Below are 15,772 nucleotides of genomic sequence, written 5' to 3'. Positions count from 1 at the left end.
GCTGAGGGCGGAGCGGGGCCACCGGGGCGGCGGCGGCGGCCGGGGCGGTGCTGCAGCCCCCGGGAGCCGGGGGAGCGCCTGGGCTGCGGGAGGAGCGGCGCCGTGGCGGGGGAAGGCAGAGCCGGGCCCGGCCTCTCCTCGGGCGCTCCCATCTCCTGTTTCCAGTGGGACCATCGCCCTGGCGAATTCCGAGGGAAGGAGCGGGACGGCGTGTGGATGTCCCTTCTGCAGACTCGTTATCTAGAGAGTTCTTAAGTGAATGCTGAATGTGTTGTGAGTTCCCGCGGGTAAAGGCGCCTTTGTTGTGCCCATAATGGATGAGGAGAGTCTGGAAGCGGCGATCCAGACCTACAATGCGCAGCTGGAGCAGGTGGAGCTGGCGCTGGGGGCCGGCCAGGACCCGTCGCAGCACTCGGACCTGGTGCAGCTGCAGGAGGATCTGAAGCAGCTGATAGAACTGACCGAGTCCAGCCTGGTGGCTGTGAAAAAGAGCAAACTCCTGTCCGCTCTGGACACAGATGCCTCCTCCTCCTCCCCGGCAGGTCTCCCGGGGCAGGATCCCAACCTGGAGAGCTCTGCCCAGGATGAGGAATACGCTGCTTTTAAGGAAGCCATTGCTGGACTTGGAGCAGACGAGGAGCCTCCAGGGAATAACAGCGAGATCTCCTCGGAGAGAGGGGGAGAAACTGGTGATAAAAACGAATCCAAGTGCAGCGAAGAGGAGGAGGAGTCAGAGAGGGAGGAGGAGGAGGAGGAGGAGCTAAGTGGGATGAAGGTTAAAGCCCCCTACTACAGCTCCTGGGGGACCCTGGAGTACCACAATGCCATGATTGTGGGGACAGAGGAGCTGGAGGATGGCAGTGCAGGGGTCAGGGTGCTCTACCTGTACCCGACCCACAAGTCCCTGAAGCCCTGCCCGTTCTTCCTGGACGACAAGTGCAGATTTAAGGAGAACTGTCGGTAAAGACAGGGGGGTGGGAGGGATGAATCTCCTCCTGAAGTGCCCTGTGTTGCTCTTTTTACCCAGTGAAATTATGCCTTTATGTTTTTAAAACATGCTGTGGTGGGCAGTGGCATCAGTTGGGCTGTTTTCTTTTAGCTGATGCAGAGTTGAAATGGAAAATCCCATGGGAAAGCTGCAGAGATACTGCATGATTGAGTGGGTAAATTAATAGGTGATAAGTATTTTAAATAAAACACCCAAGTGTGTGGTTAGTGCACACATTCCAGTTGCACAGGGAGGTTGTAGAGGCTCCATTTTTGGGGATCCTCACCAGGAATGGCCTGGAGAAGCCTGAGGGGATGGTGAAGATGGATGAGCTGGAGCCCTGCCTGTCTCTGATCCTCTTCAGGATCTCCAAGGACATGAACTTTTTTACTGGATGTGTCACTAGCAAGGAAGTTTAATTCTCCAGGGTGGGGTGCTTGCTTTGTTACACGGCATAAATGACATGTTTGAAGGGAAACATGAACAACTTGTGGAATTGCAACAACACATGGTCAAACCTCCCCAGTGCCCGAGGGAGGTTCATCACTGGGACATTTCCTTTAGAGAGGGAAGGGGTTTTTATTTAAAGATTCCTGTTCCTCCTTCCCTGCAGGTTTTCCCATGGCCAGGTGGTGTCTGTGGAGGAGCTCCAGCCTTTCCAGGAGCCCGACCTGAGCTCGCTGGGGGTGGGCTCAGCCTGCCTGGCAAAGCACAGTGATGGGATATGGTACACGGCCAAAATCACTGGTGAGGGGGGCGAGGGGGCTGCCCTGCAGCTCTTGGGGGAGGGTGGAGGCTGATGGTTACCTGGATATAAAACTTGGCTGTTGTGGTTGGCAACAGAAAAATGTTAAACTGTGTGGCTGCAGCCCTGAACTGAAAATCTTGATGGAGCTGAGACACCAGTCTGAGTGGTGTCAGACTTGGGAAAGAGAGTGTAGGACGAAAAGGAGACATAAAGGGCAGGAATGTGGAAAGGAGATTAGTGCAAGGTCATTAACTGCTCTGAAAGGGAAGAGGCAGGTCCTGCAGGAATTTGCATGCATATTAGGTGAGAATTGCAATAATCTGCTCTTGTTTAAACAAAAACCAGAGGAGCTGGCCCTGCCCTGCAGCTGCTCATTCAGGCTTCCCTGTGTCCTGGGAAGAGGGAGGGCTTATTCCCTCTTTCCATCTTTCTTTTAACTATTATTAATTCAGAAGGGAGCAAGTCTAACTTCTCTTTAATTCCATTTCTCAACACCCCATCTCTCTTCATTTATAGAAATAAACTTTCAGGTATCAACACAGTCATTGTGGAAGTGGCTTTTCATTGCAGTGGGTGCTTCTCCCTCCCAGACAGAAGTGAGAAACACAATTTATGCCCAGAATTTTTAAAAACATGTTCCTTGGGCCTTCCCCTGCTCCCGTGTCGTTCTGCTGGAGCTCAGTCTGGCTCAGCCCCCTCTGTGCTGGGGACTGACTGGAGCTCCTGTCCTTGCTGTTGCTTCTGCAGACGTGGACAGTGGCTACTACACAGTGAAGTTTGACTCCCTGCTGCTCAAGGAGGCTGTGCTGGAAGGGGACAGTGTCATTCCCCCACTGAGAAGTGAAGATGCTGCCGAGTCTGATGAGTCTGACGAGGACAGTGTCGATGATTCTGGTTATGCCAAAGGTAAGAGAGAGAGGAGGGCATGAGCAAAAGCTTCTTGTGATCTTGGTCTGCCTTTCTCTGGGACTGGATGACTGTCCTGGAGCTCTCACTGTGAGTGTCTCACCTTTGATGAAAGAGCAGTTAATCTCTTTATGTGTTCCTGAAAGGTAGAGAACAATAATTAGCTGTTATGGTACAACTGCCAACTAAAATCTTTGCTTTATGCAAATCACTGGGCTAATGAAGGCTGGAGGTTTCCATGGGAACTTCCACAAGGGTGTGATGTTTCAGAGTTCCAAGCTCAGAGCCTGTTTCTTGTGTGGCTGCCTCAGTTGAGCTAATAAGTGAATCAGGAGATTCCCTCATCCCTGGGGTCTCTGTGCAGCTTTGTGACCCAGGAGTGTGAGATCCCAGTAACTGAGTGTTGGGTCCCTCCAAATGACTTCTTGGAGGTTACACAGGCACAGCAGTGTCACAGGGACAGAGTCATGTCCTAGAGCTCTTAACATTTAACCTAACAGAGGTTTCTGGATCCTGATAACACAGAATTAACGCTGTGACTTAGAGGAGCCTCGGACCAGAGGCAGGAGGCAGGAGCTGGAGGCACAGGATAAGTGTTATGTGCCACTGTGCTAGATTTTACTCTGATGTGTGTATCACCAACCTGGATGGATGGAAAGGAAGCATAAAACTCCTAGGTGACTGTGCCTGGATCAGGGAGGTGGTATGTGCATTAAATTGAGATCTCTCAGTTCAGTCACTCCCTGTGCAGTGGTCATGGAAGGTGACAACTCAGTAGGAACTAAGTAGGGCTGGAGGAATGGCCAAGTGATTTTAGGATGGGAGAAGTGAATTGTACTACCCCATGAAGGGATTTCATGCTGTGTGAGTGCCCCCCATGAGGGTTTTGCAGAGCAGCTTTGTTCCTGTGTTTCACTGATTTTCTCTCCTGTGCCACAGTGATAGATTCAGGAGTTCCAGAGAACGGGGAATGGACTCCTGCATGCAGCTCCTCTTTCGGTGGCTGGGAAGCCCATACTCGTGGCATTGGCTCCAAACTGCTTGTTCAGATGGGATATGAGTTTGGAAAAGGTAAGGGGAGGAGGTGGTTAAAGAAAAATACAAGATTTTGGATGAAGCCAGAGCTGAGGCTCAAGCGATGTGATAGATCACAGGTGTTGGAGGGAAGAGGGATGACTTATTTCATGGAAGTACAGGCATGTGGGGCACCAAGCCCTGTATGGTAATGGCAAACATTGGAGGCACTTGGAACCTCGGTCAAGTTCATGATCAAAGCCGTGAGAACTGCTGTGTGAGCGTCAAGAGCCTGTAGGTGGAAGGGAGCTGATCTGCAAAGCTTCTGATGTCTGTGTTAACACATCTGGCTCTGGACACAGACTTCAAAGCCTGCTGAACTCGCTGCTCCCCACCCAAATTGCATCGAGCCTTGGGGGCTCTGGGAGGGTGGCCCTGCTCCCTGTGTGTCTCCAGTTCTCTCAGAGGAACCAAACCAGTTTAAGTAGAACTTGGCTGGAGAAGCCGAGAATGTGAGGCTGAACCTGGTTTCACAGAAACCAGCCTGGCAGATGGCCCCGGGCTTGGAATCACAAATCTCCTGCTGTGAAAGGCTCCAGGCCTGGCCTTTGCTGCTGCTCCCCTTGCTTGGACAGTAGTTACAACTTTTGGTACCTCAAAAGCCTGTTTGCTTGTTCTAAGCTTGTGACTTTGTCAACCTGATCCTGTGGTGGGAGGTGACTCAGAGAGGGGATGTCCTCACTTGCCGTAATCACTTGGTGTCTCTCCTCAGGGTTAGGGAAGAATTCTCAGGGCAGAGTGGAGCCAGTGCAGGCTGTGGTGCTTCCTCGAGGGAAGTCCCTGGACCAGTGTGCTGAGGTGCTTCAGAAGAAGAAGCAGGGGAAGCTGGACCCAGGCAAATCGAGGAAATGCCGAGCAAAGGGAAACAGCTCCGGACAGTCTGGCGGCCGGAAGCCCCCACGGAACGTGTTTGACTTTTTGAACGAGAAGCTGCGTGGGAAGAGCGCTGGGGACAAGGCTGGAGGGATGGCACTGCCCCAGAGGAACAGCAAGGAGATCTACCATGCCAGCAAGAGCACCAGGAAAGCCCTGAGTGTCCACCTCTTCCAGACCGCAGAGAAGATCGAGCAAACGCTGAGGGATATCAGGGGAATCCAGCAGGCCCTGGAACGCAACACCGGGCGGTAGGAAAACATTCCCTTTGGGACCGAGTTCTTGGTGCTTCTGGGAAGGGGTGGGCTTGAAATGGGGTGTGGGAGGAACAAGTGAAACATGTGGATGAGACCTAAGGGGAAATGGAGGAGAGAGTTCGGTGTGTGCTTCGGACCATGCTGGGCACTGGCAGATGTGTCTGTGGTCCTTTGGCTGGAATTCAGGCTGTGGGAAAGAGAGGAGCTCTCTGAGGGAAGGTGTTGGAGTCCTTTCTCGTGCCCACCACTGCAACATTGCTATTGAACATCCCAGGAGGACATTTTCTAGCCCAAATTGTGCTAAGCATGGGGTTCTTCAGCGGGTCCCTTGTGCTAATCCTACAGGAAAGGGCAAACCCTCCTGGGATGAGGACAAGCCTTTGATGTTGCTATGCAGGATGACATTACCACCGTGCTTTTTGCTTTCAGGCACAGCATTGCTGCAGCCAAGCTGGAGGAGAAGCTGGCAAATGCTCACAAGCAGCTGGGGCAACTGCAGGCCCAGGAAGCCAGGCTGCAGCGGGAGCAGAAGAAGGCAGACACCCACAAGAAGATGACTGAGTTCTAGGTGCTGAGGAAGGCGTTGGACTGCAGGGATTGTCCTTCTAGTGCTCCTGGCTTCAGAGCCTGGGTGAGCCATCCTGCTCCTCTGGGCCTCAGGCTGCCCAGCCTGAAACTGGGTGGAAAAGGAGCAGTTTCTGGATGCTTCTGAGCTTTGCTGGGACTGGGGGGGAGTACACATCCGTCCAGCCCCAAAAGCATTCCCTGAGCTGGGCCTTGGGTGAGGACTGGCTACACGAAATATGATTCTCTGCTCTCTTGCACACTTTTTTTCTTCAGTTTTCCCTGCGGTAGCACCTCCATCCAGAGTCTGTGGCTGCTCAGGTGATAACACTGCTGGCTGCAAAGCAGCTGAGGGGGCTTGGACAGCCCCACATCCTGCCATGAGCTGTGGCTTCTGTCTGCAGCCCCCCCGACAAGCACAGGTGCAGGCAGAGTCCCGAGCACGGCCTGGCAAAGCAGAAAAGGCTTGTGCTGGGAGAAAACATCTAAGGCACAGTGCTTCAGCTGCTCTCTGCCTTCTGGTTTTTACTATGGGATTTATCTGAAGACTCCATTTTTTGAGGGAGCAGTTCTTTGTAGCCTTAGTGTAAGGAATAGACAGAAAACTGGCAGCTCAGAGGTGGGAACTAGCAGCCTCAAGGATCAGATTTCAGCAGTTTGCCTGTAAGAGTATCCCAGGACATGCTGTAGCCTAACTCATTTGGCTTGGCATGGAAGGCTGTGTGGTTCCACAAGTAGAGTGCCAACACTGGGGGAATAAGCCAGCAGTGTAATGGGATTCCCAAACCCTAGGAACAACTCCACAGGGAGCCTTGTGATTTTTGCCACCATTAGTTGGGTTTTTCTGTCCAAGGTGGCTCACTGAACACAGGTTCTTTTCCTAAAAAACCTCAGGACCCAGGTCCAGGTTGGACTGGGCCCCGGATGAGCACAAAGAGCAGAATCTGTGTGTGCCCAGCGTGCAGCCCTCCAGTGGGAGAGCTTGGGGCTGGGCTGGGAGCAGGCCAGGCAAGCCAAGTGCCCTTCCCTGCACCATGGAGAGTCTTTGGACAGGAAGGATGTTCTCTCCCCTCTGTTACATTCTGCGTTGTTGGCAGCCAATCCTTGCCCCAGAGGAGATGGTGGTTTCATCAGACTGTTTCTGGTGGGATTTGTGCATTGTAAAGGCTTTTTTTAAAAAAAAAAAAAAAAAAAATTGCAATTCATGCCAGTATCTTAAGGACAGAGTTTTTTCTTAGTTTAAGAAACTGATTTCCTTTTATTCTGTGAGTCACTTTTCTCATGAAAAGGTTTGCTCCTTTAGTACCCCCTTTTTTTTATCTGTGCCTAAGAAGCCTGTAAAGCTGTCAGCCTGGGCAGGGCTGTGCCTGCTTGCAGGGCCAGGCTGCCAAACTAACCAGAAGATCTGAGGCTGGAGAAGATACGATCAGAGCTGTTCAAGTCATGAGGGATTTCGCATTGCTGCAGACACACCTCTGAAAACACAGCGAGACAGCAAAACCAAACAAGATCTTCAGGAAACCTGTGGGAGTGGGTCTCTGCTCCTGAAGAGCACCTGGATCATGCTGTGGATGTGGAACTGGCAGGGGCTGCCTTGGGCACTTCAGCATCCATCAGTTCCTGATGGAATTGGCTGTACTGTCCTCATTGTTCTGAATTTGTGTTCTCCATGCACGGGGCTCAGTTCTAGGGTTTAACAATGGCTGGCCAGAGCCCTTCCCTCATAAGTGACTGTTTGTTTCCCACACTTGAGCGTTGAGTGGTGACAAGGGCTGATGTGCCCAGCTTAGCATGGGTGCTCGCTCAAGTGGCCCGTGACTGGGGAGCTGAGCTGGGCAGAGAAATTTTTTGGGGTTGTTTTGTGCTCTGAGACTGTTTAACATCATCTTTTTAGGAACTGGGTGCATTAGCCCCATGTCTCAGCTCAGTGGCGTTGTGCCCTTCCTTGGGATTTCCACAGCCTGCCTTGTCAGACTCCCAGTGGCTGCCACCTCCCACCCAACACATCCACATCCCTGATGAATAAAGTTGGTGTTTATTTTCCCCTCTCTCCTTGTAAGGCATTGCTCATTTGCAAGGTAACGATGATCTGGGGCACCCCATTCTTTCCTTGTATTCCCCTGAGCACCCAGACCGGCCGGGCGGGGAGCGGAGGGCGGCAGAGGGTGCTGGTGTGTGCCGGGAGCCTGCGAGCACAGACCCAGCCTACCCTGGGGTGAAGCCACCACCTCCGAGGCCAGGAAGCTGTGGTGTGTGTGCTCCGTGTGTGCTCACAGCCGGCTGCTCCTCACGGAGCTCGGGAGTGGGAGAGCTCAGCGTGTTTGAAATGCGCAGGAACCCCTAATTGGGATTAACTCGGCGGGATAAAAGAAATTAAATTCTCCAGGCTGGCTGGCAAAGAGGAAAGCATGACTGAATCCCTGTGCTCCACTGTCCTCTGAGTTCCTGCAAAGTAAGTGGTGTTGGCTTTCCAGTCTCGGGAATCTGCAGCTAAATGGGGAGGGGGGAATACTTTAAGACCCTATGAGAGTATATAGAAGTCACAGCATTGTTGGAGGTGCTGTTGCAGCTGGCTAGACTGGACAGGCAGGATTCCTGCTCTGCTCTGGGGAAGCACCAGCTGCGTTAAACCTTGCGAGTTGGGCTGGAAGCTGTGTGCCACTCCTGGAGGCTGTGTGCTGCTCCTGGAGGCTGTGTGCTGCTCCTGGAGGATGTGTGCTGCCCCTGGAGGATGTGTCCCACTCCGTGCTTTGTGCTCTGCTGCTGGGCTTTAAGGGAAGAAAAGGTGCTGGAGGTCGGTCGGCAGCGCTGCTGGGATGTCGTGGCTGGAGGCTGAGTGGGAGCCGATTGTTTTTGGGATGAATGAGTTGAGTTCGGAGGTGTGGGGCGTTGTGGGGTTTTTTTTTCAATAGGAAAGTTTCCAGTTGTGTTGTGGAAAGGGGGACTGGAGTTTTGCTTGTGTTGAGCTGTGGGTGAGGAGGCTTGAGAGTGTGGTCGCTGAAACACTGTCCTCTGTAAACCTGAGGTTATTCACAACTACAGAATGTGTGGCAAGAAAACCACTGTGGTAGGCAGGTGGTTCTCAAAAAGACACGTATCACCTTAATACATCCTGTAGTTTGGAATCTGGCTTCCCATAACAGCAGATCCGAGCTCTCCACTGGTGTCCTCCTGTAGCTCAGCTCTGCAGAAAATCTCTCCAGCAGGTTTTTGCCTTAGAAGAGCATTTCTCTGCCCAAGTGAGTGAGTGTCTTGCAATCAGGGAAGGGCAGGAAGAAAGAAACACACTGAAACTGTGTCAGCCTGGAGAAAAGCCCCACGGTGTGGGCGGGTGATCACTTAGCTGGAGGTTTTAAAGTTGTATCTTCTCAAACGCTACTCCAGCACTTGAGCAGCCATCAGAACTGCAGCTGGAAGCGTGCATCCAAGTTTGGGGACATTTGGGTTTGGCATTTAGAAATATAGTTGGTCTTTTCTAAATTAAATGCCTCCAGAGATGTTTGACCATGAAATCCCTCCTTCCTGCTGCAGAGATCAGTGAAGTGGGTGAGATCTCGTGCCTGCTCCATGTTAGAAATTGTCTTAAAAATCACTAATTGCAGCCCACGGTCTAGGGCAGATTCAGTGTTGTGACTAACTGTAACAGGGCTTTCATTTTTCATAATTAAAAAGAAAAAAACCCGTCTACTTCTGCTTCTTGGGCCTTTTTTGCAGCACAACTCCCCAGGGTACCCGAGAGGAGTTTGCTGCAGCCGTGTGCACAGTCGCTGATTGAAATCAGCTCAGAATGTTCCCCCTGGTTTCTTGCAAAAACAGGCTTTGAGTAGCTTCACAGACCTTCTGCTCATCACCCTGCACTGAAAACTGTGTGGTTTTATCTGGGGAGATGAATCAGAGGTCGAACAGAATCAGCAGCAGCACTGAGATTTGCAGTGAAATTGATCTTGTTTTCATGAAACCCGGCTGAGGAACTCGCGCTTTTTGTAGGAGTCACAAAAAACTCCCACATCCTGGAGTTAACAAACCATCTGCCCTTTAGGGTGCCTGTGCTGGGGTGTCACAGAGGGGAGTTATCCCTCCTGGGCCGTGGGTGTGTGTCGCACGTACGCAACGGCCGTGGCCGCCCTTGCCTTCAAAGCCATCCGGGCTTGCGGAGCCAGCACATTGTGAAACCTCATCTGCTGAGTCTCCTGCCCCAGGGAACAGCCCCAGGACTGGGAGATCGATAACTTTATTGGCAGGAAATTCAGGTGTAGGTTTTGGAAGGTCTGGTTGAGACTTTGCCTTGCAAACCTGCTCGGTCCTACCCGAGCGGCTTCAGTCGGGCACTGACTTTTGCTCGCAAATACGTAGTTTTGGGAGGCCCAACGAGTTGTCCAAAGTGGCTTTTCCCAGTGACTGCTGAGCCTGCAATAGACAGTTTCACTGGTCAGAAATCCAGGAGCAACCACCCACCTGCACAACCGAGTAGGTCAGAAGAATTTCTCTGTATTCATTTCCACTCAGGAAGCCTGTCCCTTCTTCAATCTTAAAAATTCAGGGATGGAAAATCCCCCCGCTGTGGGATAAGCTGCCCCATGTGTGCCTGCCTCAGCATGCTGAAAGCTCCCACCTCGATTCCGACATCACACCAGTTCCCGACTGTCGTTCCTCGTTAGAACTTTGTCTGCTGAACCCCAGAGCCTGCTCGGCTCTGCCCTGAGCGCGGCCGCTCCTGCAGCCTGTGATCCCATCACTCTAATGAGCTGAGCGAGTCCAGCGAGGAGCTCCAGGCTCTGTCTAACACGACAGCCCCTGTTGCAGGTAATCCACGTAATTAATGTATGCTCAGACAGAAAAGCTGTGTTGTCTAATTAAAACGTCGTTGGAGAGGGAACAGCCTTCCCTTCCCAGCTCTGATCTAAGCCAGTCTGTCCAGCCTGGTTAGTCCCTAAAAACTCTCTGTCTCACTTTCTACCTTGAACTAATTGGTCTCCAGGGTTCAGGCTTCAGTCAGGGCAGTTTCCAAAGGCATGGGAAGTTCTCAGATAAAAGGGTGCTCTCGGATAGAAGGGTGCTGTGAGTGGGCAGAGACCTGCCAGTTATAAGGGTAAAGATGTTCCAAAGATGCTGCAGTGTGACATAGAGGTCAGGGCAGTGGGGACAGTGGGCACAGACTGCCCCGCTCACCGTGGAGCTGCTGTAGCTTCTGAGATTCACATGAGGCAGGATGGCTTCTCATCAGAGCTCGTCTGGTCTTTGTCATCTGGATGGTGATATGTAAGAGGGTGAGTAAGAGGTGCTCGGTGTGTCCTGCAGCCTTTCTGCATGCCCAGCCATGCTGGTGGAAGCTGTCCTGCTCAGCTCTGCCCGGGGACCCTGCTGGCCCCGTCTGGATCGGCTTCCGTGGCTTCTTGGAGCCGGGCTTTACTCCCGGGCTGGGAACTGCCTCCGCCTCCTTTCGGCGTTTCACAGGCCAGCCTTTTTGGAGCGCAGGGTGCACAGAGCTGAGCTCTGCAGAGCCGGGAGCCGCAGCCGCCGTCGACGCTGGGGCAGGTGAAGCGGTGTCAGCTTTTGCTTTGGGTTTGCAGCGTGCTGACAGCTGAGCAGGGACGGGGATGGTGGGGCGGGGGTCACCAAGAGCCTCCCGGGAATGATCCTGACAGGCTGGGGAGCATCTGCACTTTGTGTCGGGCTTCCCAGCACCTTCGTGCCTCTGCACCACTTGCTCTGGCCCAGCCACTGCTGCGGTTTACAGGGGAAGACTCTTCCCTTGAGGAAGGTGCAGGGACAAGGGCTGGATTTGGGCAAAGCATGGCTTCAGGCAGAGGGAAGTTGTGGAAAGGTTGGGCGTTGTCTGCTCCCATGTCACAGCAGAGAGCAGCTGCAGACCTGGGGCTGTAGTGGCAGAGGAGAGGTGGGGTCTGTGTGAGACCTGCTGCAGTCAGAGGGTGTCTCGTGGTGTGACAAGAGAGAGGAGGGAGAGATGGCTATGAGGCCAAAGCTCTCTCCATTTCTGGGAAGCTGAATCATCTGCCTGTCCTGTCTGGCCTCCCCTATGCTCGGGAGTGGTGTCACCTCCATCCCACAGCCCAGGGGTGTCCCGGTGTCCCCAGAAAGCACCCTGTCACTTTTTGAGTGACTCCAGAGGTTTTCTGGGGCCCCTGGCAATCTTCTTTTCAGCATCTCAGTGGCAACTTGGGAGCTTGAATCTCGCTGGGTTTGCTGGGTTGATATTTTCAAAAGGAACCAAAAGTTTTCCTAGGAGGTGGCAGAGCACCTGCTGCTGGGTGTCCACACTGGATGGGGCACTGGACGAGTCCTGGTCACCCTGGGGAGGGCAACCACTGGCCAGAAAATGGGACACCCAGTGCATGTCGCCCTCCAGAGGGGCCTCTCAAGTCATGGAGCACCATTTCATGCTGTGGTGAACCTGGCAGTGCCTGGCTGCACCCCAGCTCATGTTCTCTCTCCCCAGAGCTCAGCCCCACAGTGGTGTTGGAAGCGGATCCCCCATGGCTGCAGCTGGTGGCGAGGGGCCGGTGGGGACCCCGCTCCTGCCAACTGGAGCTACCCTGGCCCTGCTTGGTGGCCTGGTCTACCTGGGTGCCCTGTGCACTGTCTGCAGACGGTACGTGCTGCCTGCAGCCCCTCTGCTTTCCCTCCTGGCACTGGGATGGGGCTGGGGGCCCCTCGGTGGCATTTGGTGGCCACACGTGGAGACCCCGCGTGTGCCCATCCTGAGCTGGCACCGCTGGGATCTCCTTCTCTGCTCACCTCAAACCCCAGAGCCCTGTACCCCAGTGCCCAGGGACACCCCCTGCACCCAAAAATCTCACAGGAGTAACCCAGAGAGGGCTGAGCTGTGAGCAGGATGGGCAGGGTGGGTGATGCCAGGGGCAAGGCCAAGGGTGGTGCCAGTGGTGCCCTGCACAGCTCTGTTGCAGAATGCAACTGAGACCTCCCCAGCCAGCACAGACCTTGCTGCAGGGCTGGGGAAGGAGCAGTGAGATGTGGGTTTGGGGGATGCCAGGTTGGGGTCCTGGGGCATCTGCTCCTCACCCCTGGCTTGGCCGCCCACCTCAAGCTCAGCTCCACTTCTCCCCACAGCAAGGGTAGGAAGAAGGTCGCTCCGGATGGGGTGAAACTGGTGGATGAGGTAAGCACATGTTGGGGGGCAGGATCAGCCCCAGGGGGGAGCTCTGGGGCCCCCAGCTCCCAGACACAAAGCTGAGAGTGTGTGTCCCCCCACTGCAGGCCCTGCTCCGGCAGACACAGCTGCGGTCACTCAGCAAGTCAGACACGAAGCTGCATGAGCTGTACCGGCTGAAGGCCAGAGACAGTGGTGAGTGGCCATGGAGCTGGGGGAGCCGAGGGGCTGGTGGCCCTTGGCAAGTGCCTGCGGTCCCCACGCTGCCTGGGGAGCACACCATGACATGCACACCCGTGCTGCAGTGCCGGTGTGGTGCCGGCACAGGGGTTGGTGCTGCCGCCTCCCCCATGTCCCCTCCTCTCTTCTCCTCTCCTGCAGCCCAGCGCCCGGCCAGCCTGGATCTCCCCTGTCCTGCAGCCCCCGGAGCTGAGTCCCTGCCCAGCTCTGGCCTCCTGCACCGTGAGCTGCCCCGGATCCCTGTCCCCGAGCCACCAGCTGCCTCCCCGGCCCCTGACCAGACCTACTCCAACCTGCTCTTCACCCCACTGAGGAAACCAGCAGCAGACACCGTCTATGAGTCCCTGGCAGTGGGGGGGGAGGACACCCCCGTGTCCCTCACACCCGCTGGCACCCAGGTGTCCCCCCCGCGGGTGGGGCACGGGGCGGCCGATTACGCCTGTGTCCATAAGGTGAAGAAGGTGGTGCCTGTGGAGGTGCAGGATGGGGCCACGGCGGGACCCTCTGGAGCACAGCAATGCTGGGATGGCACAGGCAATGCCCCCCGGGCCAAGGTACGATTCTGGGGGGCATCAGGGATGGGGTACAGAGCAAGTCATGTAACTCCCTGCCTCCCTGTAGCACCTGTGTTTGGAGCAGGGTATAAATTAGGCTACTGCATTTTCACTGGGGCTTTTTTGGGGGGCACAATGAAACCAAAACCTCAAGGGGCGGGCGATGCCCACAATGCTGCTCTCTATGCCCCACAGAAGGCTCCCTGGGGTGTGCAAAAAGTGGGATCCCCAACAGTAATCCACTGCCAGGATCTTCTTGTAGGACTGTGAGGATCTGGGGGGGGTCACAGGCACAGGGATACCCTGCAGTGGGCAGGGATCGCCCCCAAGCCCCCACCCAAAAAAGTTCCTTTTGCAGCTGGAAGAGATGTACTCGACAGTGTGCAAAGCCACCAAGAAGAAATCCCAGGTCCCTGCATCGACCCCGAGGGCCTCAAGGGAGGCAGGTTCTGGGTGGCCACCCCCCTGCCAGCAGGAGGGTGCCCCAGCTGGGTGCTGGAGCCCATCAGCCCAAGGCTCTCCGGACCCCTGCTATGAATCCATCAATGACAGAGCCTGGACTGCTCAGGGCCGTGGCCCCGACCCCGACTACGAGGCTGTGGACATTAACTGGAAGAAGGCAGTGAAACGGGACAAGCTGGGGAAGACCTGTGTCCCCGAGAACCTGTACGAGAGTGTTGGGGACATTTGGGCAGGGGAGCCCAGGAGAGCCTCCACCCGGACGACAGCCAATGGGCTGGAGGTGTACATCACCAACCTATAGCCCCCCAGGAGCAGGATTGGTGCCACAGCGGGATCCCACCATGGCTGGACACTGTTAGTGCCTGGGGACAGGCACCTGCAGCCCTGAGGCATCCCTGTATATATCCCTGGGGCATGCTCTCTGTATATATTTCTGTTACTTTCCTTTAAGTGTCTTTGTCCCATCCCATCCCAGCTGGTGCCAGCAGGTTGCTGGTGGGATGCCCCAGGATGGGCAGTTTGGGGGTACTGGGTGCCATGTGGGACCCCAATGGGACAGGGCTGGTGGTACCACCAAGACGAGAACAGGGTGGGGACCAGTCATGTTTTGGGGCAGGGGTGGCAGGACTGTGATCAGCCCTGTCAGGGGCTGCAGGGTCAGACCCTCATCAGGGGTTTTATGCCATGAGTGAGGGTCTCTGTCCCCCTCCTGCTGCCTGGGGTAGACCAGGGCCCCCTCAAGCCCCCAGGAAGCCCTGAGTGACTTTGCTCCCATCACAGAATGTCCCTCGTTATGGGGAGATGGAGTCATCCCTGTGCTTTTATGGAATCATAGAATATCCTGAATTGGAAAGGACCCACAAGGGTCCAACTCCTGGCCCTGAACAAAGCAACCCAGAAATCCCACCTTGTGGATTGTGGACTGTGCAGTGTGGACTGTGGGCTCTGCTCCATCCTCCATCTCCCACTCCCACCCTTTCAGACCCACGCAAGGGTGTCTCTGTGGGCAGCCATCACCCGAACACCACTGAAAGGTTGAGAGGGTGTTAACACTCCTAAACTGGATCTAAATCTGTGATTATGGGGGCTGGTGCTGCTGCTGCAGTGACGCAGCGATGCTGGTGCCGGGAAAGCCCCTTTGGGCACAGTGTGACTGTGGGTGCACCTGCCCTGCATGGATGGTTTGGCACCTCTGAAATGGGGACATGCAGCCACCAAGAGCTGCCAAAATGGGATGGCCTTTGCCAGAGCAGGGACTTGCTCGGGAGCTTTGCACAGTATTTGGGCAGGAACCAGGGCGTATTTGCACAGCACTTGCTGCCTGCTCACCTCCCGTCACCCCTGTGGGTCCTGCAGCCTCAGTGTGACAAAAATTGAGTGCTTTGGAGAGCTGGACATGCACCTGGACCCTCAGACCCCACAGCTTAAGCTTTCCTCCTCTTCTCCCTACTGGGAATTGGGCATCCCTGCCCCAAGGGATGCCCAGTATCTTCCAGACAATGCCACGATGGTGCTCCGGGTGTAGCCCAGCTGGCCAGAGGCTACCTAACATGGTGGCACAGTGACCTGGTGCTCACTGGAGCCGGGTGGAACCTGCAGCCCCTGTGCCGTGCCGTGCCGTGCCATGCTGTGCAGCAGGAAGCCACACGCCTTCCTTCAGCAGCTTTGCCCCCACACCGCGGCAGGTGAAGAGATTAAAACCGAAAACGCGGCGCTCAGCAAACCCCGCCGCAGGCGTTAGAGCCGGAGGCACCCCAGCCTTCGTCAGCCCCATGTTCGACGCCAAACCACAGCGCCCGCTCGAGAGCTGCTCCCATCCCCCTGCCAGATAAGGGCCCCGATAGAACTCGGCTGGTGCCGGTGCTGCCGCGCTCTTCCTGCTGCCAGCCCGGCAACGGCGCCTGGGCTCCCCCCACCCTGCCCCTGGCCGCATCCTTCCCCTGCTCCCCTTCTCCGTCATCCCACCCCACAGGGCCG

The 15,772-nt window shown here is 55.2% G+C and overlaps 2 protein-coding genes across 2 annotated transcripts; both read left to right on the top strand.

The window, feature by feature from the left end:
• The first annotated feature begins 49 nt into the window (after nt 1-49).
• On the top strand, nt 50-7,458 carry ZGPAT (zinc finger CCCH-type and G-patch domain containing). Its single transcript, XM_027646165.1, has 6 exons — nt 50-960; nt 1,602-1,735; nt 2,484-2,642; nt 3,582-3,713; nt 4,429-4,840; nt 5,276-7,458. Exons 1-6 carry the CDS (start codon nt 314-316, stop codon nt 5,412-5,414), a joined length of 1,623 nt encoding a protein of 540 aa, XP_027501966.1. The 5' UTR covers nt 50-313; the 3' UTR covers nt 5,415-7,458.
• A 4,446-nt stretch (nt 7,459-11,904) lies between these two features.
• On the top strand, nt 11,905-14,557 carry LIME1 (Lck interacting transmembrane adaptor 1). The gene is made up of 5 exons (XM_027646307.1): nt 11,905-12,020; nt 12,500-12,548; nt 12,647-12,734; nt 12,921-13,333; nt 13,692-14,557. The coding sequence occupies exons 1-5, from the start codon at nt 11,905-11,907 to the stop codon at nt 14,094-14,096; spliced, it is 1,071 nt and encodes a 356-aa protein (XP_027502108.1). The 3' UTR covers nt 14,097-14,557.
• Nucleotides 14,558-15,772: the final 1,215 nt, after the last annotated feature.

This window comes from Corapipo altera, unplaced genomic scaffold (genome assembly GCF_003945725.1).
Source record: "Corapipo altera isolate COAL_440 unplaced genomic scaffold, ASM394572v1 64, whole genome shotgun sequence".
Taxonomy (NCBI): domain Eukaryota; kingdom Metazoa; phylum Chordata; class Aves; order Passeriformes; family Pipridae; genus Corapipo; species Corapipo altera.
This window is presented reverse-complemented; position numbering and strand designations above follow the sequence as displayed.

Bases quoted from the DNA above. Each gene is read 5' to 3' on its own strand.
- ZGPAT (XM_027646165.1), top strand. From the start codon at position 314: ATGGATGAGGAGAGTCTGGAAGCGGCGATCCAGACCTACAATGCGCAG. The intron at 2,643-3,581 runs GTAAGAGAGAGA...CCTGTGCCACAG, and splicing joins TGATTCTGGTTATGCCAAAG to TGATAGATTCAGGAGTTCCA. The intron at 3,714-4,428 runs GTAAGGGGAGGA...GTCTCTCCTCAG, and splicing joins GGGATATGAGTTTGGAAAAG to GGTTAGGGAAGAATTCTCAG.
- LIME1 (XM_027646307.1), top strand. From the start codon at position 11,905: ATGGCTGCAGCTGGTGGCGAGGGGCCGGTGGGGACCCCGCTCCTGCCA. The intron at 12,735-12,920 runs GTGAGTGGCCAT...CCTCTCCTGCAG, and splicing joins GCTGAAGGCCAGAGACAGTG to CCCAGCGCCCGGCCAGCCTG. The intron at 13,334-13,691 runs GTACGATTCTGG...TTCCTTTTGCAG, and splicing joins GCAATGCCCCCCGGGCCAAG to CTGGAAGAGATGTACTCGAC.